The 27,111-nt window shown below is 42.2% G+C and overlaps 3 protein-coding genes across 9 annotated transcripts in view; 2 read left to right on the top strand and 1 right to left on the bottom strand.

The window, feature by feature from the left end:
* Xpnpep3 (X-prolyl aminopeptidase 3) overlaps nucleotides 1–21,689 on the bottom strand; it is a 52,742-nt gene extending 31,053 nt beyond the window's left edge. For 2 of the 3 annotated variants that reach the window (XM_057792608.1, XM_057792610.1), the window contains exons 1-2: nucleotides 21,591–21,689; nucleotides 6,871–6,987 (exon numbers count right to left, since the gene is read on the bottom strand). In XM_057792608.1, coding sequence (XP_057648591.1) covers nucleotides 6,871–6,987; nucleotides 21,591–21,654 — 181 coding nt within the window. In that variant the 5' untranslated portion in view covers nucleotides 21,655–21,689. Of the gene's footprint in view, nucleotides 1–5,668; nucleotides 5,817–6,870; nucleotides 6,988–12,323; nucleotides 12,389–21,590 lie in introns of all 3 variants that reach the window. The other variant, XM_057792609.1, reaches the window with a different exon arrangement.
* On the top strand, nucleotides 12,449–13,387 carry Dnajb7 (DnaJ heat shock protein family (Hsp40) member B7). Of its 3 annotated transcripts, none has more exons than XM_057792612.1 (2): nucleotides 12,449–13,130; nucleotides 13,308–13,387. In XM_057792612.1, exons 1-2 carry the CDS (start codon nucleotides 12,449–12,451, stop codon nucleotides 13,385–13,387), a joined length of 762 nt encoding a protein of 253 aa, XP_057648595.1. The 3 variants fall into 3 exon arrangements, with proteins under 3 accessions (XP_057648595.1, XP_057648596.1, XP_057648594.1); XM_057792613.1 differs by having other exon boundaries at nucleotides 12,449–12,791; nucleotides 13,131–13,387; XM_057792611.1 differs by having other exon boundaries at nucleotides 12,449–13,387.
* A 199-nt stretch (nucleotides 21,690–21,888) lies between the features above and the next one.
* Nucleotides 21,889–27,111, top strand: part of St13 (ST13 Hsp70 interacting protein) — a 35,439-nt gene continuing 30,216 nt past the window's right edge. For 2 of the 3 annotated variants that reach the window (XM_057792687.1, XM_057792688.1), the window contains exon 1: nucleotides 21,889–22,384. In XM_057792687.1, the coding sequence (XP_057648670.1) occupies nucleotides 22,275–22,384 (110 nt within the window). In that variant the 5' untranslated portion in view covers nucleotides 21,889–22,274. Of the gene's footprint in view, nucleotides 22,385–23,299; nucleotides 23,432–27,111 lie in introns of those variants that run through there. The other variant, XM_057792689.1, reaches the window with a different exon arrangement.

Here is a 27,111-nt window from a genome sequence, read left to right on the forward strand (position 1 = left end):
AGAGATCCGCCTGCCTCTGCCTCCCAAGTACCGGGATTAAAGGCGTGCGCCACCACCGCCCGGCCTTAAATTTTAAATTACATTCCTTATTCACTCATTAACTTCTTTGTGTGCCTGTGGACATGTACACGCCACAGTGTACATGTGGAGCTCAGAGGACAATCTGCAGGGCTTAGGCCTTTCCTTCTACTGAGATATCTTGCTGGCATTAAACAAAGCATGTGGTCCTTTTATCTTTTTATACCTTATTGCTTATTTTATTTTGAGACAGGGTTTCTCTGTGTAGCCCTGGCTATCCTGAAACTTGTTCTGTAGACCAGGCTGGCCTTGAACTCAGATATCTGCCTCTTGAGTGCTGGAATTAAGCCCATTAGGCTTATGCTATTTCTTTTGTATGAGTGTTTGCCTGCCTGTATGTATGTATATATGTATGCATGTCCACCATGTATGTGTCTGGTGCCCACAGCCAGAGGGCACTAAAATTATGGATGGTTGTCAGCTTCCACCTGGGTCCCCTGCAAGAGGAACATATGCTCTAAGGTACAAAGCCATTGCTTCTGCCCCAATACATGTGGTTCTTTTTTTTTTTTTTTTTTTGGTTTTTCGAGACAGGGTTTCTCTGTGGTTTTGGAGCCTGTCCTGGAACTAGCTCTGTAGACCAGGCTGGTCTTGAACTCACAGAGATCCACCTGCCTCTGCCTCCCAAGTGCTGGGATTAAAGGCGTGCGCCACCACCGCCCGGCTTACATGTGGTTCTTAAGGATCAAACCCTAAGGAGTCTTCAGTCTCTTAACATGTGAGTACATACAAACTTTTGAGATAAAAGTTCAAAGGGCTATATTTTTTTTTCTCTCTCTCTCAAACAAAAAGTTACTAGTTATTTAAAAAGCGCTGTCTCAAAAAAAACCCAAATAAATAAATAAATAAATCTGTGGAAAGGGTTGCGAGTTATGACTCAACAAATCTTCAGGAAATGGAAATTGCCCGCTTTTATTATATGTTTCAAAGTATAAACGAACCAATAAAGCAACCATTTAGGGGCTGAAGAGATGGCTCAGTAGTCAAGAGTGCACACTCTTTTATAGAAGACTTAAGTTCAGTTTCCAGCTCCTATGTCTGATGGCTCATAACTGCCTAGAACTCTAGTTCAGTGGCTCCAATGCCTCTGACCTCCAAATATCAAGTCATGTGCACAAATCCACACAGCTACTCACACAACTAAAAATAAAACCTTAAAAATTAGCCAGGCGGTGGGGGTGCACACCTTTAATCCCAGCACTCGGGATGCAGAGACAGGCAGATCTCTATGAGTTTGAGACCAGCCTGATCTACAGAATGAGTTTCAGGGCAGTCTACAGAGAAACTCTGCCTCAAACAAAACAAAACAAAAAACCCATAAATAAATATAAAAGAGCAATTTACCAAGGTGTATCCCTTTGGCCTTCACTTGCTGTTGCCAATAGCCTCATCTGAGAAAGAAACACTTTGCTCCACAGCATACCAAGGACAGTGGGAAGTGATCTGTACTACAGATATTCCCATCTCAAGGAAGCTGGAATGTGCTACTCCACAAGACTTGTAAATGTTCCTGTATGTTCTGTGAACACTGCAAGAGGGTCTTTAGATTCTCATGTGCTCTTAGGATTTCCAGCCCTCCCTGCTGAATTCATATGGCAGACTTGGAGAGTCTCAGCTCATGGGCAGAGCTCTGCGTTTTGCGGCAGCTTCCCATAATACAAAACAATTGATGTTTTCTGAGTGTTCGCTACATGTATAGTAGTAACCATCCTATATTGCCTCATTTAATCTGTACGCCGACTGTGGCACTACGATTCTTCCTGTAGTGGCCAGTGCTCATGTGCAAATATGCAAACACAACTGTGGAACAGTGCTGTGTGAAAAAGGAACAGAGCAAAATGAGACACAGACCTAATTTTAGAAAATAAGCATTATTTTCTTGATGATGTTCTAGCAGGAGTGAGATTAGAACAGACTGAAAATCTCTACTCAATGTACTTGAATTCTAACAAGTATGTGCTTTTATAATTAATTTTATAAAGAGAAAAACACAGTTAAAAAGGGAAGCCTTGGGCTGGGCATGGTGGTGCACACCTTTATCAGGATCTTATAGGCAGAGGCAGGGATCTTTATGAGTTCTAGGCCAGTCCAGGCCAGTCCACTGTGAGACTCAGGAAAAAGAAGAAAAGAAAGACACTGAGCCAGGGAGATGTCTCAAGCATGTGGACATGGCTTTGGATCCCCAGCTTCCATGTAAAGAGATGAGCAAGTTGGCACACGCATAATTCCAGTGCTGGGAAGGAAGTGACAGAGATCCTGGAGACTTGCTGGACTGACCAGCCAGGTCCACTGAGACATTCTAGCTCAAAAAACGAGGGCAGAGAGCACTGAAGCAACCGCAGGAAGCTGACCTCTGAGTATGCCTGCTCTGGAGCACACTGGTGTGGACGGACCCACACTTCCAGGCAATTCTCACAACGGCAGGCATTTATACAGCTTCAGCTTTTTTCTGCCATGATAAACATTACTGCATTTACATCCTTTGTAAGACTTTAAGACAATTCTGAAGCCATTTTGACAATTCTGAATCCTCTCAGCCTCCGTGCCATAGTGCTTCCCCTCCTCCCCTGGGAACCAAGGACCTAACAGCTACACTCGCACGTACTCAGTTCCTGAACAATTACCCATATACGTATGTTTTGGTTCGGTCCCCTGGGAAACGGGGTCAAAATGACCTCTTACCTCACCTGATCTGGCAACAGCTCTCCAGTCAATTATTGGTAATAGCCCTTTTGAATAAGTCAATCAGAATAGTCAAAGAATAACCCCCCTTGCTTCTGGTGGCCCCTTTAAAAGTAGCCTGTGCCATCTATTCGGGGTCCCTCGGCTTCCCGAATGCTGGGGGACCCTGTCATGACAGAATTAATAAAATCCTCATGCTTTTGCATCGGCTGTGGTGTGTGAGATGCGTCTCTGGGGGCGACTCCTCCTCGGTGTTTGGACGCTAGAGTCCAACACCTTTATGCTCTACAGATCACTGGTTTCTCCCTGCCTTTGCCATAGTCCCCAGAGCAGTAAGTTAAATCAGAGGACCTTGGAGTTCTCTTAGCAACCATGTCCAACATTCGTAACTCGATTATTTGTGGTTACTTTGGAACTGTCTAGTTTTACTTACTTGTGTAGAATTAACTGCAGCAGATTATGCAGTTTGCCTTCTATTAATAAAATGTTTAGGCCAAACATGTCTTTGATGCCAGCACTTGGGAGACAGATGTAGACAGAATTCTGAGTTCAAGGCCAGCCTGATCTACATAGTAAGTATCAGGACAGCAAGGGCTAGTGAGACCCTGTTTCAAAAAACAAAAGCAAAAATCTGAAAAAATGCCGGGCAGTGGTGGCGCAGGCCTTTAATCCCAGCACTCGGGAGGCAGAGGCAGGCGGATCTCTGGAGTTCGAGGCCAGCCTGGTCTACAAGAGCTAGTTCCGGGACGGGCACCAAAGCTACAGAGAAACCCTGTCTCGAAAAAAAAAAAAAATAAAATAAAACCTGAAAAAATTTAAATTTTAATTAAAAATATTTATAATAAAAATCCCCTTTACTTTTATTGATAAAATTGGTAATAAATAAATAGAGGTAATTTAGGACCTATAGACTAGTCTCAATCAATCAAAGCAACAGTGGGATGAGAAAGATGATGGACCTGCCTGACTCCATTTTAAGATTACAAGGTCAAAATAAGTTCATGCCTATTGCCTGTTTTCTGCAGAACTTTCATTTGGCCAGGTCTTGACCCATTTTTCTGGTATTTGACATGTTCCATACCTTATACCCTAATATCCACCCTGATAAGATGCTCTGCCAAATAATTTTGAAATGCTCTGCCAAGTTCCTATGTAACCAAAAACCCATGGAAACCCCTTAGCCTTGCAGTTTTCTGGGCCATAGAAGCCCCACTTTTTTCCTATGTTCAATGCTATTTTCTCAAACCTCACTTGAGATAGCCCTGTCTGAGAGAAAATAAAGCTTGTTTACTTTGACCAAAGAATTTGGTAATGGTCTTTACCCTGGTTTGGTGAGATTAACAAAGAACCTATTCCCACATTTGTCTTCTTCTGAGACCACGCCTCCCAAGTCTCCTAGAATGCAGGCAGAGATCTCAACTTTGTACTCTGATAACTAGTCATGCTAAGTTTGTCGTTGTTACTCAGCACTGGAAATTTCCTAGTTACCCAAGTAGCAAATGTATGTGCACGTGCATGTATATGTTCATGCATGTGTGTGTTTATGAAGGCAAGCAAGGTTTTATTGACAGCTCCCTGCAGCAGGGAGAGGTTCTGAGAATGGGCTGCCTTGCCTATACACTTTCATAAAAGCAGAGACTGATTATAATTTGAACTTCTGATCCTCCTGCCTCCATCTCTAGCGTGCTGGCATTACAAGCGTATATCCCTACACTCAGTTTTCAGGGTTCTTAGGCATACTAGGCAAGCATTTTACCAGAGCCGAGCTACAGACCCAGTCTGATTTAAAGGCATCTCCCCAGCCTCATTTAAAGCATTTCTTTATGAAATCTAGTTCATAAGAATGATTGTTTGACAAGTTTTTTAAAAATATTTGCTGTATTTTCCCAAGACTGGTAATTATCTACAGCTTGGCATGATCATTAGCTAAATGCTTTCAAACTTCCAAAATCTCAAAGCAGTAGACTAATAAATCACAACAGAAAAAGCATGCAGAAAATGAGCCATTTTCTTCATCTGGTGGGGACAGTGCAAAGCAGGTAAGGAATGAACTTTGTACTCTATCAGTAAACTTGCAGTTGCAATGGACTTTGACTACAGAACCAACAGTCAATATGGCCTAAATTTCTTCTGAGTAGGCATTCTGGCATTCTGTGAAACTGTAATTATTAAGGATTAAAGTTAGCATTTTGTCTTGTGAAATCAATTAGGGACAAAGGTGACCTTCTACCAACTTTAATGAACCAAAAGACTAGAGACTGTACAATCAACTCTAAGATGGCAGCCAAGAAGGAAGTGTCTTCATGACAGTTAGGACCAGGTCTAATAAGAGAGCAAGGACATGTTTAATTAGCCAAGCAGAAAACCCAGAGAAAAAAGAGCAATAAAGACCAAAAATGGATGGAAAGATGGAGGTATGTAGTTTAATTTTTTCCTGAAACTAACTACATTGGTATTTTAAGGTGGCCTATTCTGCCTGGCTTCTATTTTTCTCTTTTTAAAGGAAATTTTCATGTTTTATGTGATGGGCATTGAGACTAAATATTGGTCTGTCTTTTTGTTGTTGTTGTTTTTAAAATATTGGTGTTTTGTTTCAAGTTGCTTTTAACATTTTTTCAGAACAATATTCAAATCTGTTACAAAGGCAAAAGTAAAAAAATTACGCACATAATGTAGAGAGCAAATGATTTAGACAGGAAGTAATTCATTTCTGTGCGACTGTGAGGGTCAAGGCCTGGGAGATGCAGCTTACCACATAAAAGTATTTCACCACAAGAAATCAATCATTTCAAAGCTGGTAAAACTTAAGTATCAATTCTACCTTTTCTTCTTCTTTAAACAGAAACTACAAGTAGCTGGACAGGGTAGAAAAAATCTTTACTATCAACCAGACTACTATCATGCTTACCTTACAGCTTTGAAAAACTCTGATTTCTTGTGTGTTTCAGTGGTGAGCTGCATTTCCTGAGTGTCAGCCGACTTCCTAGCAGGAATTCCAGTCTGATGAGGAATCAGCCAAAGGAAGTCCTCACTGAGAGACACACTGGTATCCTTCACTGAGTGGAAACAGTGAAAGAGCAACATATTTCTAAAGGGAATTTATTTTATTAATATACATGCTTTCATAGCAACTTAAAGAAATACATGTTTATCTTCCCATGGTGGAAGGAATAAGTAATTTTCCTCAAAACCCTGGATTTTTCTATAAAGCATTTGGTTTACCCTGCTACCCCATTTCTGGAGTACCAGTCACATATACACCATCGCCTTCCTAGACACAAGACAAATAAAACAAAAACCAGTTTCAAGTCTTACTCTCTGCAACTGCGATGGCACCTGTTCTAGTAGCATCTCTAGAAACAAAAGAAGCCTTCCCGGTATTTCCCATGACCCTCTACCAACTGAGTCAGCTGCTCACAGTGGCAGACAGCTGGAAATTTTGTTCAATTCATATTGAAGAATTCTGTTAAAATTCTCAAATGAACGTTTAATATTTCAAATAGAAAAAGATCAAAAGAAAATAGTTTTAGAAACCATGACTTAGAATTTTTGTTTAAAAATATCTGATATGAGGCTAGAGATGGGTCAGTGGGTAAAAGCACTGGCTGCTTTCTTAGATACCTGAGTTCAGTATCCAGCACCAACACAGTTGCTTACAACCATCTCTAACTTCAGTTCCAGGGGATACAATGTCCTCTTCTGGCCTCCAAGGGCAACAGGCACATATGTAGTACACAGGTATACATGAAGACAAAATACCCATACAAAAATTCTGGAATATATACTTCTTACTAGTTACTCTGAATTATAGCTTAATTAAAATAATATTATTTGCCAGGTAGTGGTGGCACACACCTTTAATCCCAGCACTTGGGAGGCAGAACTCTGTGAGCTCGAGGCCAGCCTGGTCTACAAGAGCTAGTTCCAGGATAGACTTCAAAGCTACAGAGAAACCCTGTCTTGAAAAGAACAAAAATCAAAACAAACAAACAAACAAAAACATTAGAACACTATCAGTGTATAATCATGACACACAGTTAGTAGGAAAAATTTTAATGCAAAGCATTATTATAGACAGAGCATATACACAGAGTAGTGGTTGTTAGTTACCTGGTCTGAGGAGGTGTGGATGTGTAACTGGGCTGGGCTGGCCTAAGTACCGGTGTGGAATCTTCTTCTTTGGCACAGGCTGGAGGGAGTACCTTCGCTGTAAACACGATATGCATCCTGAAGAAGAAGCAAAGGCTATAATGGAGCATCTTTACAGCATGCACACACTCATCAATTCCCTGCAGTTTCGATCCTTACCAAACACACATTAGCATTTCTTCCCTTTTCCTTCCAATATGTTTGTGGCTTCTTTTCTATGTCAGAGCCTATACTGGGCCCTAGGAAACACAAAGAACCTCCCTACTCCCGGAGACCTCAGTCTGCTACAGCAGAAACAACACAAACACACAACATAGCATGAATAAGGAGCTATGAGGAGGAGGAAGAGAAGGAAAAGCAAAAAAGGGTCAGAAAGGAGTTCAGAGGTAGCCCAAGGCAATACTCTAAAATTTGGAAGAACAGAATTGACATTTTGTTGTTGTTGTTGTTGAGACGATGTTAGCTATAAGAAAACAAGTACTTGCTGGGTGGTGGTGGCGCACGCCTTTAATCCCAGCATTCGGGAGGCAGAGGCAGGCGGATCTCTGTGAGTTTGAGGCCAGCCTGGTCTACAAGAGCTACAGAGAAACCCTATCTCGAAAAACCAAAAAAGAAAACAAGCCCTTGCTATTTCATTTAGTATTGCAATGCAAGTCTAGTAAAATAATGTATGAAAAATGCTTAGCCATAGCTGGCATATAATATAAATATAAGCATGGCCAGCATCAATTTTATCTATCTGTCTGTCTATCTACTTATTCATTCATTCATTCATTCCGGTTTTTAAATATTTATTTATTTATGATGTATATAGTATTCTGCCTGTGTGTATGCCTGCAGGCCAGAAGAGGGCACCAGACCCCATTACAGATGGTTGTGAGTCACCATGTGGTTGCTGGGAATTGAACTCAGGACCTTTGGAAGAGTAGGCAATGCTCTTAACCTCTGAGCCATCTCTCCAGTCCCCTCATTTGGTTTTTTCAGACAGGGTTTTTCTGTGTAACAGCCCTTAGCTGTCCTGGAACTAGCTCTGTAGACCAGGTTGACCTTGAACTCACAGAGATCCACCAGCCTCTGCATCCCAAGTGATGGGATTAAAGGTATGTGCCTCCACTGCCTGGCCTGTTAGCATTAATTTAACCATTTTATTAGGACATCATTGGAACACACGCTAAGCAAGACATAAGAGTAAGATTGTTTGACCTCATAATCAAAATGAAGTATAATGGAAATGAGACAAGACAGAACATTACAATACTATATAATATTATGAAGTACTAGATTCATAAACACAGTAACTGTTACAACTTAAGATGGGTATAATAACAAGGAGAGGCACATGGAGTCGTTCATAAAAGCTATTTGTGCGGGACTGCAAAAGGCGATGATGATTGCTCTGAATAGAAATCACTCACGCCACCTCCCCTTGAGGGAGAACTGAAAAGCATCCTATGAAATGCCATGACAGCAGGAACCATATGTGCAAATGAGCTTGAGAAAGAGGAGGGAGGCAGGAACACACGGGAACACACTGGTGTAACGGTAGGTACTCTGCTGCAGTCCTTTGAAAGCTTTGTACGGTTTATCCTGGCACTCGGGAGGCAGAGGCAGGCGGATCTGCTGAGTTCGAGGCCAGCCTGGTCTACAAGAGCTAGTCCAGGACATGCTCCAAAGCTACAGAGAAACCCTGTCTTGGGGAAAAGAAAGAAATGGTGATCCTTCCTCCAAAATCTCAGAATGAGACTGTGCCTGAGAGTGTTTCCTCTCTAGGGCTGGGATGAAAGGCATGCACTGCCCGGTTTCTATGGCAACTAGTATGGCTACAAGGATTAAAGGTGTGTGTTACCACTGCCTGGCCTGTAAGGCTGACCAGTGGGGCTGTCTTACTCTCTGATCTTCAGGCAAGCTTAATCTATTAAAATACAAATGAAATGCCACTATAAGCCGGGGCCACATAAAGAATTCCAATCTCAAAAAACAAAACAAAAAGGCAAAACTGTTTAGGGAAAGCTCCATTTCTTCCTCTCTCAGAGAATCTTCAACAAAGAAAAACTGGGGGCTGGAGAGATGGCTCAGTGGTTAAGAGCACTGACTGCTCTTCTCAAGGACCAGGGTTCAATTCCCAGCACCCACATGGTAGCTCACAACTGTCTGAAAATCCAGTTCCAGGGATCTGACACCTTCACACCAATGCACATAAAGTTAAATAAACCATAAAAAAATTTAAAAAAATGTTTATTAAAAAAAAAAAAAACAAACTGTGAAAACGTCCAGTCGTGTATTCTTGCTGGCTGTGGAGGCTCCTCCCCTGAAGTTGCCAGAGACCCAATCTCTGCCTAAAGCGTTATAACTGGGCACAAACCCAGCCTATGGAGGATATGCTGTCACCCTTCAACTACAGGGTACAGAAGCACCCTCCTTTAGTTTGGGCCATGTTTTCTCTTGCCCCTTCTTCAGCCTTGATCTCTGGGGGCTGGAGGACTCACCCAGGAGTTGCATTCCTCAAAGTAAACTTTTTCTTTTTCAATTTGGCTGGATCTGGCTTACTGTGTTGGTGGAGAAACCTATTATCAGGGTACAGAAAACCTATTATCTTGACACTGGAAACCCAGGAAGACTTGAGCTTCCTGCCAGTTAATTGGCCACGGGGGGTGGTACTCCTCACCCTTTATCTTCGACTGGATTGAATTTTGACACCCATTTCCAAGCCACTGCCTGCAGGAGACCCCAAGAGTCTGACTCAGAAGAGGTCTTGACCTGGAAGAGGTACCTTGCAGTCAGTCTTAACCTCCCCCACCCCCGACTCAGATTTTATTTCATCAGCTTGGCCTCAACACAAATCAATGGTCAAAATCGACGACCTCAATTTCCACATTCTCACAGACTGTTACCATCTACTGCCACAAATGATGTCCAAATATTTTATATCTGACTGTATGCTTTGTCCTTTACCTCTAAGGCTCTACTTCCTCACTCCTAAAAATCTTTTTTTTTCCCTATGATTTCTTTGTATGTCGCTCTATATTTTCAGATTATACTGTAAACTCTTTTCTTTCTTTCTTTTCTTTGTGTTTCTTTGTGTAGCCCTGGCTTTCCTGAAACTAACTCTGTAGACCACACTGGCCTAGAACTCAAGAGATCCATCTGCCTCTGCCTTGCAAGTGCTGGGATTATAGGTGTGTGCCACCATTGCCTGGCTCTACACTGTAAACTGTAAACTCTTGTTTCAGGATTTGTAAATTGCTCATCTGGCATGGTTTAAAATCTATGTAATTTATAACAAAGTCTGCTTCCATGGAAAGTTTTGTTTGTCTGTCAGAGACCAGCCTTGACAAAAAATACCTCTTGCCAGGGTAGAGGTGTGGGGATTTAGAAAATTTAAGTAAAGAATATGAAGATGCAAAAGAAAATAATAAAACGAAGAAACATATAGGAATAGTATCAGGAGGGGAATTCCAGTGAGTACTGAAATTCACCCGTGTTTAATTTCCAACTGCTTAAAATACCTGACACCAAAAGATAAGAATAAAACAAAAAACTACATTAATATGAAACAAGGAAATGAACAGATCAACTGAAGGTTGCGGGCTACATTCACAGTTAAACATTCTATTGCTACAACAAAACAAGTCACACTCACTCTCTAGACCAAAACACTCTGTAGGCAAACCACTCCCTGGGTGGAATCCAAAGTTATGTACTTAAGGGAATCAACTAGAACTTAGTTGGATCCTTAGACTTTTGTTTGAGGTATGAACATCTCTATTCCTGGAGTACAAGGCCTCGCTATTAGCCACATCTGTTGACCTTGAGAGCAGAACTAGAACTAGGTAAGGACCTTTGTTTGAGGTAGAAACGTAATAAATAACCTTGAAGAACTAGAGGTAAGTTCCAACTCTCTGACCTTTGGTCAGCGTGGACACAGGCTCACATTTGTCTGTTAGAAAAGTTCTATTTTGTATGTATGTATGAATCCGTGCCTGTATGTTTTCTTGTGGACACGGCAGCTACACAGGCCACTCGGGGATCCGCAGTGTTTTATTTTTACCATAACAGCTGCTGCATGTTTGTTTCTGCCCGAGTTTACTATGTTCCCTAAAAAGTTGAGATATCATATTTTCTCAAGTTGTTTTATGCATTTTATTGTTGTTTTGAGACTCTTTAACAAAGCCTGTCCTGGAACTCACTCTGGAGACCAGGCTGGTCTCAAACTCAGAGATCCACATGCCTCTGCCTCCCAAGTGCTGAGATTAAAGGCATGGGCCACTTGAGTATAGTCAGTACTTTCTGCATTCTGTATAATCAAGCTTGTTATTTAGTTTTTGAGACAGGGTCTTCCCCTGTAGTCTAGGCTTGCCTGAAACTCTCTTTTAGTCTTCCTATCTCAGCCTTCTATGTTGGGATTACAGGCATGAACTACCCTACCCATTTTGTATGCCATTACAACTGAAAATTAGTACTTTTATTCAATACGGCTATCAGTAGAGGCTAAAACTACCTGGTACAAAGTAGACATTATATACTGAATACATAAATGCACAGCTTCCAAGAGCTTTATTCATGCTTTTCTTTTCCTTCTAGAACAGAGTCACAGTACACAGCACGGTGCATGGCTTTTACTGTGATTTTATAATAGACATTAAGTAGGCACAGACCCTATCTCAAATGACTCACTGCTGGCAGAAAGCTTGACTAGTAGGCTACTAAGTCCAGCAAGTTTTCTTTGAGACCACAGCCCAGGGATGTCACATAACTAGTTTATTCATCTGGTGTATATTCCATCATAGTTTTAATTATAACCAAATTACTTATTTTTTATCTTCATTGAATGTGTCTTTTGACTACAATAAATTTCTCAACTGCTTGAATACCCCCTGCACAAAGCTTTCTAAGTCTTTATTTTTCTAAATTAAAACATAGAAGCTGGTATGGTGTCACTCACACGCCTTTAATCCCAGTACAGGGAAGGCGGCAGTAGGATCTCTGAGTTTGAGGTCAGCCTGATCTACAGAGGAAGTGAGTTCCAGGATAGCCAGGCAGGGCGACACAGAGAAATCCTGTCCAAAAAAACAAAAACAAAAAACAAACAAACAAAAAAAGCCAACCCAAACCAAACCAACCAATCAACCAAACCCAGAAGAACCAAGCAATAATTGAGGCTCAGTAATCTAGAAGTCAGAACATATAAGAGGGATGCTGTGGCCATCGGCATAGATCGCACAGGAAGATATGGGAGAAAGATAAGAGGTGTTCTAGCCCAGAGTGACTTTGGAGAAATCACATTCGGAAGATTCAATCCCTATCTCTACCCCAGTATGACGCCATAATGCAGCTCTGACATATGCGTGCCCCTCTGTTGCCACACAATCAGAACCCTCACGTCCTTCAGCAGTGGCCCCCAGCACTAACATTACCTTCAAAGTAAAAATGTGCCTATTTGCGGTCACTTCTACCACCAGCTGCAGCAACAGAGCTTGAGCTGCAAGGAAAACACAGTGCTTACTATCAAGGGTGTTTGTGTCTAACACTCTGTCAAACCATGGTGGACTACTATGAAGTTCTAGGAGTGCAGAGATATGCGTCACTGGAGGACATTAAAAGAGCTTACCGTAAAGTGGCACTTAAATGGCATCCTGATAAAAATCCAGAAAATAAAGAAGAAGCAGAGCGAAAATTCAAAGAAGTCGCCGAGGCATATGAAGTATTATCAAATGGTGAAAAACGGAACATTTATGACAAATACGGCAAAGAAGGATTAAATGGCAGAGGTGGAAGTCATCTTGATGATGATGAATATGAGTATGGCTTCATATTCCGTAAGGCAGATGACGTCTTCAAGGAAATTTTTGGTGAAAGGGACCCATTTTCATTTCACTTCTTTGAAGACTCACTTGAGGACCTTTTGAGCAGTTCGAGAAGCTCTAGTGGAAGCAGAAGCAGAGGCACCGGATCCCTTTTCTCCTGTTCGTATGACCACCCAGTGTTTGCCAAGCTTTCTTCTTATGACACAGGATATACGTCTTATGTTTCACTGGGGCACGAGGGCCTTACTTCATTCTCTTCCCTGGCATCTGATGACACTGGGATGGGCAATTACACACCCATCACACCTTCAGGCAGAATTGTTAATGGAAGGAACATCAGTACAAAGAAAACCTTTGAGAACTATCAAGAAAGAGAAGCTGAAGATGATGGTGAGTTGAAATCCTTTCTTCTAAATAGTGTGGCAGATGAAGAGGGCTTTTCAGAAAAACGACACTGGAGAAGACAGTCGCTCAACAACTATTCACCAAATTCCTACAGCCCCCCAAACATATCTCAATATACCATTGTGGACAACAATGAACAAGGTACACCTTGGGTCACCAGCAAGAAGGAGCCTTCCATTTTCTCAGCAGGATTCAAAGAAGGTGGTAGGAGAAAAAAGAAGAAACACAAAGAGGGGCAGAAGAAGAAGTCAAACAAAAAGAATCACTAATTGCCTCTTCAGACACATTATGATCATATAACATTTAAACACCACTCTTTTGTGTGTTTTGGTTAATCACAGAGTTTCATAGATAATATTTGTTAATACTATGTAAGAGTAGGTGGGGGTCTTTTGGTTTTGTTTTGTTTTTGTGTGTTTTTGAGACAGGGTCTCAACTATGTAGCCTAGGCTGGCCTGGAACTTGCTACAGAGACAAGGATGGCTTCAAACTCACAGAGATCTGCCTATCTTTGCCTCTCAGTTGCTGAGATTGAAGGTGTACACTACCATGCCTGGCTTAAAATTTTTTTTTTTTTTTTTGTTTTTCAAGACAGGGTTTCTCTGTGGTTTTGGAGCCTGTCCTGGAACTAGCTCTTGTAGACCAGGCTGGTCTCGAACTCACAGAGATCCGCGGGCCTCTGCCTCCCGAGTGCTGGGATTAAAGGCATGCGCCACCGCCGCCCAGCCTAAAATTTTTTTTTTACAGGATTATGGACATTTGGTCAGTAGTTGTGCGAATAAGTTATGTCAGAAAAGGATGAATTTGTGGGAACAGTTATTTTTAAAACTATGGGAAACTACAAAGATTTTTTATGTTTTACTTTTGAGCTTTTTGAGCATTTCCCCCAAGAGTTTATGACCTATTTAATTCCTTTAATAGCATAACAAATTCCTGGTAAATATACATTAGGAGATAAAAGTCTATTAAGAATTATAGAGCCGGGCGGTGGTGGCGCACGCCTTTAATCCCAGCACTTGGGAGGCAGAGGCAGGTGAATCTCTGTGAGTTCGAGACCAGCCTGGTCTACAAGAGTAGTTCCAGGACAGGCTCCAAAGCCACAGAGAAACCCTGTCTCGAAAAAAAAAAAAAAAGAATTATAGGTTCAGATTCTAGCAGTATTTTCTTTTAAGTTTGAAGTAATCAGTCAGATGTTCACAGCAGCTCTGCTCACAGTAGCCAAGAGGTAAGAGCAAGCCAAATGCTCATTAAGGACCTAAGATATTAACAAAAATTAATAAGTAGCCGGGCGGTGGTGGCGCACGCCTTTAATCCCAGCACTTGGGAGGCAGAGGTAGGCGGATCTCTGTGAGTTCGAGACCAGCCTGGTCTACAAGAGCTAGTTCCAGGACAGGCTCCAAAGCCACAGAGAAACCCTGTCTCAAAAAACCAAAAAAAAAAAAAAAAAAAAATAAGTAGTCACACTTATGAGCATATGCATGCCTACGAGCATTTGTACACACACACACACACACACACACACACACACACACACACACAGTCTCCTGAGATAGTCCCTTCTTCTGAGTTTTTGAAATACTAAAATCTTAAGATGCTAAGTGAAATAAGCCAGTCACCCATAAACAAATACTAAAAAGTAAATGTTACACAGTATCTAAAGCAGTCCAGTTGAGATAGAAAGTGGGGAAGAAGCTGTTTTGTGGGTACAGAGCTTTAGATCTGCAAAATAAAAACACCCTGGAACCTCACTTCTCAACAACGTGAATATATTAATATCAATGAACTGCACATTAAAAAATGTCTAACATGGTAAACTAAATTTAGTGTGTATTATACTACAAGGATTACCCACAATTCCTTGGAATAAACATGGCTGTATCATGAGCTGCAGGTCACCAGTCACTCTCTCCAGATAAGAAATGTTTTAGTTTTATTGTGTCTGTATGTAAGACCTACAAATGCTTTACTATAAAATACCTACAGCTAATTCATTTGAGGATCATGTTGGGAGAAAAAATGGTGAATTACAAATGTATTAGGTACCAAATGGGTTTGAGCTGAATACTTTATTTAAATTTGTTTCTTTTAAAAATAAATTAACGGGGCTGGAGAAATGGCTCAATGGTTAAGAGCACTGGCTGCTCTTCCAGAGGTCCTGAGTTCAATTCCCAGCAACCACATGGTGGTTCACAACCATCTGTAATGAGATTTGGTGTCCTCTTCTAGCGTGCAGGCATACATGGAGGCAGAATGTTTTTTTTTTTTTCATTCTTTTTTTTTTTTTTTTAAGTTTTTCGAGACAGGGTTTCTCTGTGGTTTTGGAGCCTGTCCTGGAACTAGCTCTTGTAGACCAGGCTGGTCTCGAACTCACAGAGATCCACCTGCCTCTGCCTCCCAAGTGCTGGGATTAAAGGCGTGCGCCACCACCGCCCGGCTAGAGGCAGAATGTTGTATACATAATAAATAAATAAATCCTAAAAAAAAAAAACAAAAAAAAACAAAGAAAAAAAGTAAATTAACTTGGGGCTGAAGAGATGACTCAGTGGTTAAAACCACTGGATGCTCTTAAAGAGGACCTGGCTTCAACTTCCAGCACCTGCATGGCAGCTCACACCTGTCTGTAACTCCAGCTCCAGTTCTGACACCTTCACACAGATAAAATATGCACATAAAATAAAAAAAAAAACCTATTACTTTAACCCTGTCATGTCTTAGCTTTCTGTAACGCTTCTATCTTCATGATGCTTCTCCACATTTTATTCATCCCCTCAGCCACTGAACACTGAGCATTACGATTTGAGGGCCTACTGCCTCTGTTGAGTGAGCAGAGTAAGGTATTTGAGGGACACACAGCACTATGCAAACAAAAGCCACTGAGTCTACAAACTGGAGACATATCTAAGTAAAACAGGATTTGCTAGGGTTTTTTTAGTTGCTTGATTAAGGAGATGGAGCAAAGAAATTTTGGAGTATAGAATTATAATTTTTCCATGTGGCTATTTGATGAAACAATTTCAGACATTGGACTAGCAAGGTGTAACATTCCTGCTGTAGGCTGCATGGGAGGAGTTTGAGGAGCACTAAGACCAGTGCTGCAGGTTAAGGATAGCAAATGGACAAAGCCAAAGCCCTGAAAGAAAGCAGATTCTTCAGGAGCTGCTTGGTTCATAAGCATGTTAACTACTGCATGGGAGGAACTAAGCCACAGGAAGTTCTGAGGAGAGGAATCACATTCAAATTGGACTCCTTTGCAGTTGCCAAAAGACTCAAGCAAGGGTAAAAAAGAGAAATTAAAATATTGTCACAGTTTGGTCCAAGGTGGTGGCAATGGGGTCTGTGTGACTTAAAAGTGATAGCATTAGGCTATACTAAAAAGGTAGAACGGACAGGTTATGCTGACAGGGTATGACAGAAGTTGAGACCAACAGGTTTTGGAACACAGGAAACAAGAGAACTGTCTTAAGTGTGACAGCAGCGCAGGGGCTAAGTTTTGGCTATGCTACAAGGGAGGCTAGACTTTATTAAGCATGAAAACAATTTGCTGCATGACTTGTGTTTACACAATCTGCCATTAACTTCTTCCTTTATTACATTATTGGCCATATATGTATCCCTTTTTCTTTTGTATTTTAGAAATGTAATTATTGTTAATTCTAGGCATCATCAAGCTTCTAGTCCCAAATTCTTATAAATTATAGTATTAAAGGGTGTAAACAAATCATCCAGCAACACTGAAACCTATCACCTTTGTTCAAACACTAAATTGAAAGCCAGAAACAACTTTCTTTCTTTCTTTCCTTCCTTCCTTTCTACCTACCTACCTAATCCTTGAAACAAGAAATCACCTGTTTTTGCCTCCAAAGTGCTGGGATTAAAAAAAGGTGTGTGCCACCACCGTCAGTATAACTACTATTTTTAAATAATTCCCATAGCAAATGTAAACTTTTGCTTAGTATTGTCTGATTCTCAGTGGGGAGGAAAGGTAATTTATCCTTTAGGAGAAACTGGGGACAATGAGCATCCAAAGTTATTTTCAGAAAATCATAAAAGCTTAGACTATTTTAAATGCTATTAACATAAAATGTGTCACTTAGATTAACCTGTCTCCATGAAGGAGTAAGGTTGGAAATAAGAAAATCCATTTCCAGAACCAAAACCCAACATCTCAAAAACAGCAAGACTGTAATGATATGTCCTCCAATTCATCTCTCCTTTCTTTGAGCTGGATTTCATGTAGCTCAGGCTGGCCTTGAACTTGCTAAGAAGCCAAGGATGATCATGAACTTCTAATCCTCCTGCCTCTATCTCCCAAGTGCTAAAATTACAGGAATGTGCTACCACATCTGGTCATTTATCCACTTTTAGCTAAAAATTTAGATTTAATTATCTTTTTCAATGTTAAATTAAAAAAAAAAATAGTTGACTGGAGGTGGTGGTGCACGCCTTTAATCCCAGCACTTGGGAGGCAGAGGCAAGTGGATCTGTGAGTTTGAGGCCAGCCAGGTCTACAAAACGAGTTCCAGGACAGGCTTCAAAGCTACACAGAGAAACCCAGTCTTGAAAAACAAACAAACAAAAATGGTGTAGGAGGTCCTTCTGTATTTGTGTTGCTTTCACTGGTTATTAAAGCAACTGCCTTGGCCTAGTTGATAGGGCGGAACTCAGGTAGGCGGGGAAGACAGAACAGAATTCTGGGAAGAAGGGCAGATTGGCATACACCATGGTTCTCCTGCCCAAGACGGACGCTGGTTATACTCATGCCGTTAGCCACAGTCAAGTGGCGATACACATTAATGGAGATGGGTTAAACTAATATGTGAGAGTTAGCCAATAAGAGGCTAGAGATAATGGGCCAGGCAGTGTTTAAATGAATACAGTTTCTGTGTGATTATTTCGGGTATAAGCTAGCCGGGCGGCAGAGACCAAAAGCAGGCCCTCTCTCCTCACAACAGAGTGGTGCCCAACGTGGTAAACTGACTCCACGTAAAATCAGAGAGAGCTTCAAAAAGAATACAGAGTTTAACACAGCTTCTTGCTGTTTGCTGGTGGCTTGCCGCAGCTGCTTTAAGAGATTTTCCTGATTCAGCTGTAGCAAAAACAAAAAACAAAACAAAAAACAACAACAAAAAGCTGGGCGGTGGTGGCGCACGCCTTTAATCCCAGCAGGCGGATCTCTGGGAGTTCGAGGCCAGCCTGGTCTACAAAGGGAGTTCCAGGCAGGCTCCAAAGCTACAGAGAAACCCTGTCTCGAAAAACAACAACAACAACAACAAAAGCCTTGCCATTTTAGAACAAGGTTTTCTGGGCCCTGCCACGGGTGCAAACTCCGACTATGGAGCACTTGTGGGCCCGGACGTTTGTGTGCCCACTCCGGGTTGGGAACAAAGTACCTGAGACAATGCCTGTGGCTTGATGCTCCCTGCCTGGGCAGAATGTTAGCCAATAAGAGGCTAGAGATAGTGGGCCAGGCAGTGTTTAAATGAATACAGTTTCTATGTGATTATTTTGGGTGTAAGCTAAGTCGGGCAGGATGGAACAAGGGGCCCCACTCCCTTCAACACAAAAAGTTGGGCAGTAGTAGTACCTGCCTTTAATCCCAGCACTTGGAAGGCAGAGGCAGGCTGATCTCTGTTGAGTTTGAGGCCAGCCTGGTCTACAAGGCGAGTTCCAGGACAGCCAGGACTATCTCACAGAGAAGCCCTGTCTCAGGGGGAAAAAATTCCCCTACTCTCCAGGCTGGTTCTTGAACTCAGATCCACTTACTCCTGCTTTTCCAGTACTGGGAAGTATGCACCACAATACCCAGCTCTCATTGTTTCTTGATAGAATCTACAAGGTCTTCAATGAGCCAAAGTCCAGCTTTTTCTAATATGTCCAGGAATTCCAGTCCAAGTCTTACTACAATATAAATAAAGATAAATAGATTTTGTCAATCACTGCTAATTACATCATCTTCCTTTTAAAATTTAAGATTAACTGGGAGTGTACAGATTGCAGCTTATGCATTAGACCAAATAGTCATTTTGATATAAATACCTTAAAATGATATAAATACCTTGAAAACACTTCAAAACATTACCATCCATGTAAAATGAAAACACTTCCGGGCTCTAGAGCCATGCATGTGCAGACAGGCCCTCAGGCAGAAGTGCCTAATGGTCCCGGGGCCCTGCGTGACCAACGTGCATGTGTGGTTGTATCACACACGGATGACTCAGCTAAGACCTTGGGGCGCATGTGTGAGCCCCGTCATCTGCGTATGATGTAGTCAAGTCAACCTCCTGTGCACATGTGTTAGACAGCTTTTAAATGCAGGACGTGCCATCTCTCTCCCTCTCTCTCAACTAAGAGGACTTAAAATCAGCAGCATTTGCAGGGCTGGGGTGTGTGTTTGTGCATAATTCAGTGGTAAAGTCAGCTCCAGGTTCAATCCCCATCACCCACAACCAACCAACCAGAAAAACCAAAACACCTACTTTCACTTCAGATATTCATACCTTCCTCTGGAGAGAAAGTTTCTTTTTTTTGGGGGGGGGGGCAGGGTCTCAATTAGTTAGCTCTGGCTGTCCTAGGCCTCACTATGTACACCAGGTTAGCCTCAAATTCCGAGATCCACCTGCCTCTGTCTCCCTAGTGCTGGGATAAAAAGCATGCACACATCACCTCGGTTAGAGTTTCTTACGGCAGTCAATAGTCTTCAATCTAGAGCAGTTCTCAGCACGGGGGTTGTGACCCCTTTGGGGGTTGAGCGACCTTTCACAGGGGCTGTATATTGGATCCCACACATCAGATATTTACGCTTCATAACTAGCAAAATTATAGTTATGACGTAGCAATGAAAATACTTTTTTTTTGGTTGGGGTCAGCACATGAACTCTATTAAGGGGCAGAAGCATTTGGAAGTTTAAGAGGCAACGATCTAGAGTCTTTCTAAAGAAAGGCAACCACAATGTAGTTGGGGAGGTAAGTTCTGGGAAGAGGGGTGAATGATTCAAATACATTGTATGGAAGTATCAACGAATTAATAAGAATATATATTTAAAAGCAGTAAGCAACACCACAGACAGTCCAAGTCCTATTCACAAGAAACTCAAACCCTAACTCCATGGATAGCCATTGCTTACAATGCAAATGCATTCCTATCTTTCCTTTGTTCTGGTATCCCTTGGGTTAAGATTGTAATTTTTTAGCCATAAGGTCATCTGTTGCTTGTCTATCTCCAAATTCTAGACTGTGAGCAACAGAGGGGAATAGAGATGCATCGACATTAGCTACTGACTCAAAAGTAACTGAATGAAATTGCAGGTTTTGGCTCACAAAATGAGACGCGGCAAAAGGACTCTAACTAGCAGAATTAAGACTCAGAAGTGGTAAAAAGACTAGACATAACCATGTAACAAACATCGGCCTCAATTGCGTTTTCAGTTCCGCATTGGTAAACTGAAGATTCAATGCCATTCCTTCATTAAGCTAAAAAAAACATTTAGTGGGAATGTAAGACGCTGAATTTACTTTCCTTAGAGGTAAACTACAATAAATTTACAAGATTTTTACGTATTTTAGTTCAGTACCTAGTCCTAAGGCTGGATCAAATCGGGGTTTACACGAAGCTTCAACAAAGTTAAAGATCAGAATCAAGAAGCTGTCTCTAGCCTGGTGACAGGCCTCTGTGATAATAAGTGATCAATCGCGCATTTATTTTCATTCCTCCCTTCAAAGGCACAACAAACTTTAAAGAACAAGCTCGGTGCAATCAACAATTTTTTTAATAGAAAGCTGATATAAAAAATTCAATTTCAGCGAGCCCAAGTCTCACACACAAATGCCAAGACAAGTTTTGATGTCAAATACCCTATTTTCTGGTTAACATGCAGCACAACTCATCTGAAATATAATCCAGTATTTGATACCCTTGGTAGGTGGATGACACATTTTTCAGTATAAAATTTTATGTTAATCGGATTAATTGCTCATCACACTGTACACGGAAGGTTCGCGGTCTCTGCGCCATTTGATTGTTCATAAAAGACTTTTAGCCATGTCTCCCTCATCTCCGGTACTTTGTGAACTGAACTGCACAAGACATTTGTTCCTAAACGTGTTTCTTCTATCTTTCGAGCTAGCTCTCCTATGAAACCTTTGAAAACCGGAAAGATTTTACGTCGCCCTAACAGAAACAAACGGTACTTGACATGCAATACTTTAGCCAAGTTTGATGATAAAAGATAGAAATTCCGAATTCGAACATCTTTGAAGACAGTTCCTCGGGTTTTTCCTCTCTTCAGACATTTCAGCTTCCCAGAATATCAAACTAAAACCCACTTTCTCAGAGCAGCCGGTCAAAAGAAAAAACCGTGGGGGCCCAGGAGCCGACCGGTCCAGAACCAGGCTCATCAACTTGTAGCTCTTTGGACTGTTTTAGGCTTCTCCAAGGGAAGACTTGGAGGGGACCCCGGCGGGAAAGACTCTAACCTGAGAGGCCGCGGAGCCTGGCTATTACGGGAACCAGCTTGGGGGTTGAGAGCAGGGAAGGCATGGCCAGCACACACGCGTCAGGAAGAGAAAGTACGAATTGCCGGGGGGGAGGGGGGGGGGAGAATCCGTCAGCACAGCCGCGTCGCCAGGAAACCAGCCAATCACCCGGCCCCTTCCGGCAGGCGCTGCTCGCGGGCTTTCTTCCCGCGGCGGCGCGGAGCGGTGACGTCACCCGGCTGGGTTTTTGGCGCGCCCGTCCCACAGGCCCCGCCTCCTTCCACCCCCGTAGGGCGTCTCGTTCTGCTTAACGTTCACCTTCACAGAATATCCTATTCCAAATGTCTCCCTGTCTTCCGCTTGAAAGTACTGACGCAAGGGCCTTCATCTAGCCCAGGAGCTAGGTCAGAGTTAAAAATACGCGTAAGAGTGTCGAGGTCTAGAAGCAGGCAGTATCACGGACAGCTACACTTCTAGAAGCTTCGAGGCGGCGCACAAGTCCAGAGGTAGAGGGAGTGGGAATGAGCGAGCGAAGGCCCGGGGTCACGAGGCCGTTGGGGGGAGGAGCCAGCGGCCGGGGAGGTTCTAGTCTGTTCTGCCTCGCGGCAGCCGCCCCCTTCCACTCGGTCACGTTGAGCCGCGCCCGGGCCTCCACAGCCGCCCCTTGTCTCCCGCCTCCCGACCATGGATCCCCGGAAAGTGAGCGAGCTTCGGGCCTTCGTGAAGATGTGTAAGCAGGATCCGAGCGTCCTGCACACCGAGGAAATGCGTTTCCTGAGGGAGTGGGTGGAGAGGTGAGCCCTGGGCCCCGCGGACCGTTGGGGACGGGAAGAGTGGGGAGCTGGGCCCGAGCTAGCGTGGGGCGGAGGGTAGCGGGTCTAGGCCCCTCCGTGGTTCGCTCCCCAGTGGCTTTGAGAGGTTATCCGGGGGTCAGAAGCTTCGGGTAGTTTCGGGGTGAAAAAGCAGAGGTTAGAGCTGGGTTTCCCACAATGAAGTCTCCAGGGGGGTGTGTTTTGGAAGAAATAAATGTCGAGAATTGTGGGGATTTGGGCACTGGAAATACTGCGCGAAACAAGACAAAGCATTTATAGAGAGGGGTTGTTTTTCCAACTGGCGTCTTGCTTAAGTTGCCTTGACCCATATATCGTTTTAAGTACTATCTTAATAGTGGTAACTCAATCTCTGATACCTTAAATTATCTATAACGTACGGTACATAGATTTTAATTGCTTGGAATTGTGTTAGGAATCATTTATACCTACGGTAATTGTAGCGCCCGTCACTTCAGACCCTGTAGCAAAATGGTTTTGTAAAGCCCAGCGTGCTTGCAGGACTAACTGGAGAGTGTTTCGCCTGCGTACGAGTAATTCCGTGAACTGATCCTGTGCCAGCTGCTGGGAGACTGGATTGCTCGGATTTGGCTTTCCCTTTCGTTCTTTTGGCTCGTCAATAAAAGACTTTTAGGACAGAATTAACAGGAAGCTTGAGGACCATTAGAATTTGGGCGGGGGGTGGTGGTGGGGGAAGCAGTGCTGGCAAGCTGTAACTCTCTGCAGCTGCCAGGGAGGAGGGTGATGAAGAGAAAGTTAAGTCATGCCTTCTGAATTAGGGCCCGCAGTGGAAGCTTACAAGCAGTTGTAGAAATGGGGGAGAGTCTTCAGGAAAAGTGACAATTCAGTGCCAGGTCGAGCTTGTTAAGAACTTTAGTTAATATCCAAAGAAGAGATGAGGGAAAGGTGAAGTTCTGTTTTTAATTAGAATCCGGAAAAAAGCAGTCTTAGCTGTGGAGGTCTGAAAGCTTCTCTATGGAGAGAAGGACTTGTGGGCTTTACTTTGTTAAGGTCAGTTATTTCATTTCTTTTGCATATCTTAAGGTGAATCAGCTTTTCTGAGGGGTTGGTTTTCTGGGTTAACTCTTTAGGGGAGGACCCAATAAATAACATGTAATCTTTTTTCTTTTTAGAATTTATTTGTTATTTATTTGAGATAGGTTCCCACCATGCATACTGAGAACTTGTATAAATCAGACTGACCTCAAAATCAGAGATCACCTGTCTCTGCCAGGTATTGTGATTAAAGAGGTCTGCCAACACAGGAGCAGTTTCATTTCTTAGGTTATTTTATGTGTATTGAGTGTTTTGCAAGTATACACAAGCTCGAGACCCAGGGAGGGAAGAGGACACTGGATCTTTTGGATATAGAGTTGTGGATGTCTGTACTCCATTCACTATTGTGGGTGTTGGGAATGCTTCCTGGGGTACTCTGTAAGAGCAGCAAATACTCTTAATTCCTGAACAGTCTCCCCAGCCTTGGTATGTAATATCTTGGGTGGTTTAGAATGTAATGTCTCAGGGACAGGAGAAACTCAGATTCTTTTCCTTTCACTAGGAGCTTTGTCATATCCCCGATACCCTGCCTGACCTAGGAAGTACTCTTTTATGTTTTAAATTTATTGTTAGAAAGATTATTTATTTTATGTATTTTGCTTGCACTCTAGTAAGTACACTGCACGCCTTCTAGTGAAGCAAGAATAGGTATCCAGTCCTTTTGTTGTCGCACAGCTGTGAGCCACCATGTGGGTGGGTGCTGGGAAATAAACCCAGGTTCTCTGAAAGAGCAGCAATGCTCTTGGCTGGTGAACTGTAATCTCTCCAACCCTTCCATTATTTTAAACCTACCAAATGGCAAAGCTGATGCTTCCCTTTCAAGTGTTAACTAGGAAACAAGAGTTGTGGTTCAAGGCTGGTTGTGACAGAAGAGGTCCATTTTGAATGGGCTTCAACCCTTCTAATCTGTATAGCTGAGTATTAACTGTTTAGGTGGTTGTGACACACGTCTTTAAAGCCAGCAGGTAGTGGTAGGCGAATCTCTTTGGGTTTGAGGCCACCCTGGTCTTCAGATCGAGTTCCAGGACAGTCAGGGTTCCAGAGAAACCCTGTCTCAAAAAGCCAAGGGAGGGGGAAGAACAGATGAATGGTACAAAATTTATTTTGATAGTTACATTCTAGTAGTTTAGCAATCTCCATATTGGAGGGGAGGCTCCTTAGCTGACAAAAGAAGGGCTGCAAATCTTGTTCAGGAAAGGGTTCTTTCAAAAATTACTTCTAGTGGGAGGCTTAGTGCTAGTTCCAGCGTATTCCTCCCCCTCCCCCCAAAGAAACTCACCCTGCTAGCAAGGAATTATAAAGTGGGAACAGTGGGGCAACATGTTGTTGACTTCCCAGTTACTCTGAAGCTTGAGGCTGCTGCAGGCTGGTTGAATATAGCAGGACCCTGATTAAAGTCAAAATCCACTTTCACTCCCTAAAAGAATAAACCCTCACATTAAAGTTGCATTTCAAGGTGGCTGGAGAGATGGCTCAGAGGTAAAGAACACTGGCTACTCTTCCAGAGGTCCTGAGTTCAATTCCCAGCAACCACATGGTGCACAACCATCTGTAATAAGATCTGGTGCCCTCTTCTGTACTGTAGGATACATGCAAGAAGAACCCTGTATACATAATAAATAAAAATCTTAAAAAAAAAATTGCATTTCAAGAGGGTGGAGAAATGCTGCTTTAAAACATGAGCAGTAAACTGGTGTAGTCATTTTCTGTGGGGAAAATGGGACTGGTGATTACTAAAAATAATGAGAGTAGTTCTCTGAGCAGGCATATTCTCCAGAAGCAAGTCAAAATGTCACTGTTTTGTGTGGTGGCGTTTTCCCCATTAAGCCTTTTATTCTTTTTCTCTCTGCCATATTTATAACTGCTCTAGGATTTTTACTTTTTGAATAAATAGAATTCTAAAAGTTTATTATTGTAACTTTATTAAAACAATGGAAGAGAATCCTGTTTTGTAGGGCTGGTTGCGCACCTGTGTAACTTGGCTTTGAGCCCTCAACAATCCCCCCCTTTTTTTTCCTTTGAAATTTTTGCTTTCTCAAAAAAAAAAAATCTACATGTTGCCATTAGATCATTGTTAGGACTAAGAATTGAGACAGAATTTTAGTGGTTTTTCCCTGATAAACAGCTTGTTAATCCTAAAACTTAAGATATTTCTGTTCTGAGCCTGGAGAGATGACTCAGGTTAAGAGCACTGCCTGCTCTTCCAGGGGTCCTGAGTTCAATTCCAGCAACCATCTGGTGGCTCACAACCATCTGTGATGAGATCTGGCGCCCTCTTCTGGCCTGTGGGCATAATAAATATTTTTTTAAAGGTATTTCTGTTATTTGATCCACTCATAGCTTGTTAAAGAAAGGATTCCCAAATAAACTATTACTAAAATTCTAGGTGAAACAGACAAATCAAAGGAGAAAACTGAAATTTTTGTTTTCCCTCATTCCCCTTTTGAAGAGGGGATGATGAAAAATAGTTAAAAATATTCTTTTTGTTTATTTTGCTTTTCAAGACAGGATCTCTCTGTGTAGCCCTGACCTGGAATTCGCTCTGTAGATCAGGCTGCTACCTCTGCTTTCCAAGTGTTGGGATTAAAGTATATGAGCCATCACCAGTAACCAGTGATTTTTTTTTTTATATCAAATATAATGTTAGTCTGTGAACAAAGGCAGCATTTATAGCAAACTGTTTTCAACACCTTAATTTTGAGCGGACACTGTATGGAATAAGAGAACTCTGAAATTGTTTCAACTCTATGTTAATAACAATTTAAGATAATGTTATTAATAACGTAATAACAGAAATGTTAATAACATGAATAGTCCTGGATCTAGAAGTCTTGGTTCTTAGCCCAATTTGCAATGACTGACAAAGATGCAGAGGAGAAAGAAATGAAATAATCTCATTTAAAATTATCATATATACAAAAATGGAAGTTTTCAGTTCTAGGGACTGAATCCATCAGAGCATGCTAGGCAAGTACTTTACTAACTGTGCTACATGCCCACTCAATCTAGTTTCAATTTAGATTGAAATAAAGGTAACAAGAGACTGGATGTGGGTGACACATATCTTTGATCCCAACATCTGGGTGGTAGAGGCAGGTGGGTCTCTGAGTTTGAGAGTAGCCTAGTCTACCTAGTGAACTCCAGGCCAGCTAAGGCTCATGAGACCTGTCTCAAAAAATGGAAAAAAATACACAAATAGATAAAACTAAATCTGAACTTTGTCTTAGACCTACTTTTATCATTGCACTTGGTGATAATTAAGTCCCCAGGATGTCTTTCTGTTCTCCTATGTAGCACAGTTCACGGGACGTGACTGAGTAAATATTTGATAGTGGATAGAGTGCATTTCTACCCTCAGTACAGAGTTTGTCTGTAATACCTCAGAGTTTGTACATGTGCTTAAATAATAACAGAAAGTAGATTGAAGATTTTAACTCTCATGACAGTTATGAATGAAGCTTTGTGTGAGCATATTAAGTTTTGGAACATTGAGAACATTGATCAAAATAATCCATATTTAAGCTGGGTGTGGTGACACACACCCTTTAATCCCAGTAATCAAGAGGCTCGGGCAGGCGGATCTCTGAGTTCAAGGCCAGCCTGGTCTACAGAAAGAGTTCCAGGGCAGCCAAAGA

This window comes from Chionomys nivalis, chromosome 17, assembly GCF_950005125.1.
Source record: "Chionomys nivalis chromosome 17, mChiNiv1.1, whole genome shotgun sequence".
NCBI classification, from domain to species: domain Eukaryota; kingdom Metazoa; phylum Chordata; class Mammalia; order Rodentia; family Cricetidae; genus Chionomys; species Chionomys nivalis.

What these genes read in the sequence shown, in the direction of transcription:
- Dnajb7 (XM_057792611.1), top strand. Translation starts at nt 12,449, where the DNA reads ATGGTGGACTACTATGAAGTTCTAGGAGTGCAGAGATATGCGTCACTG.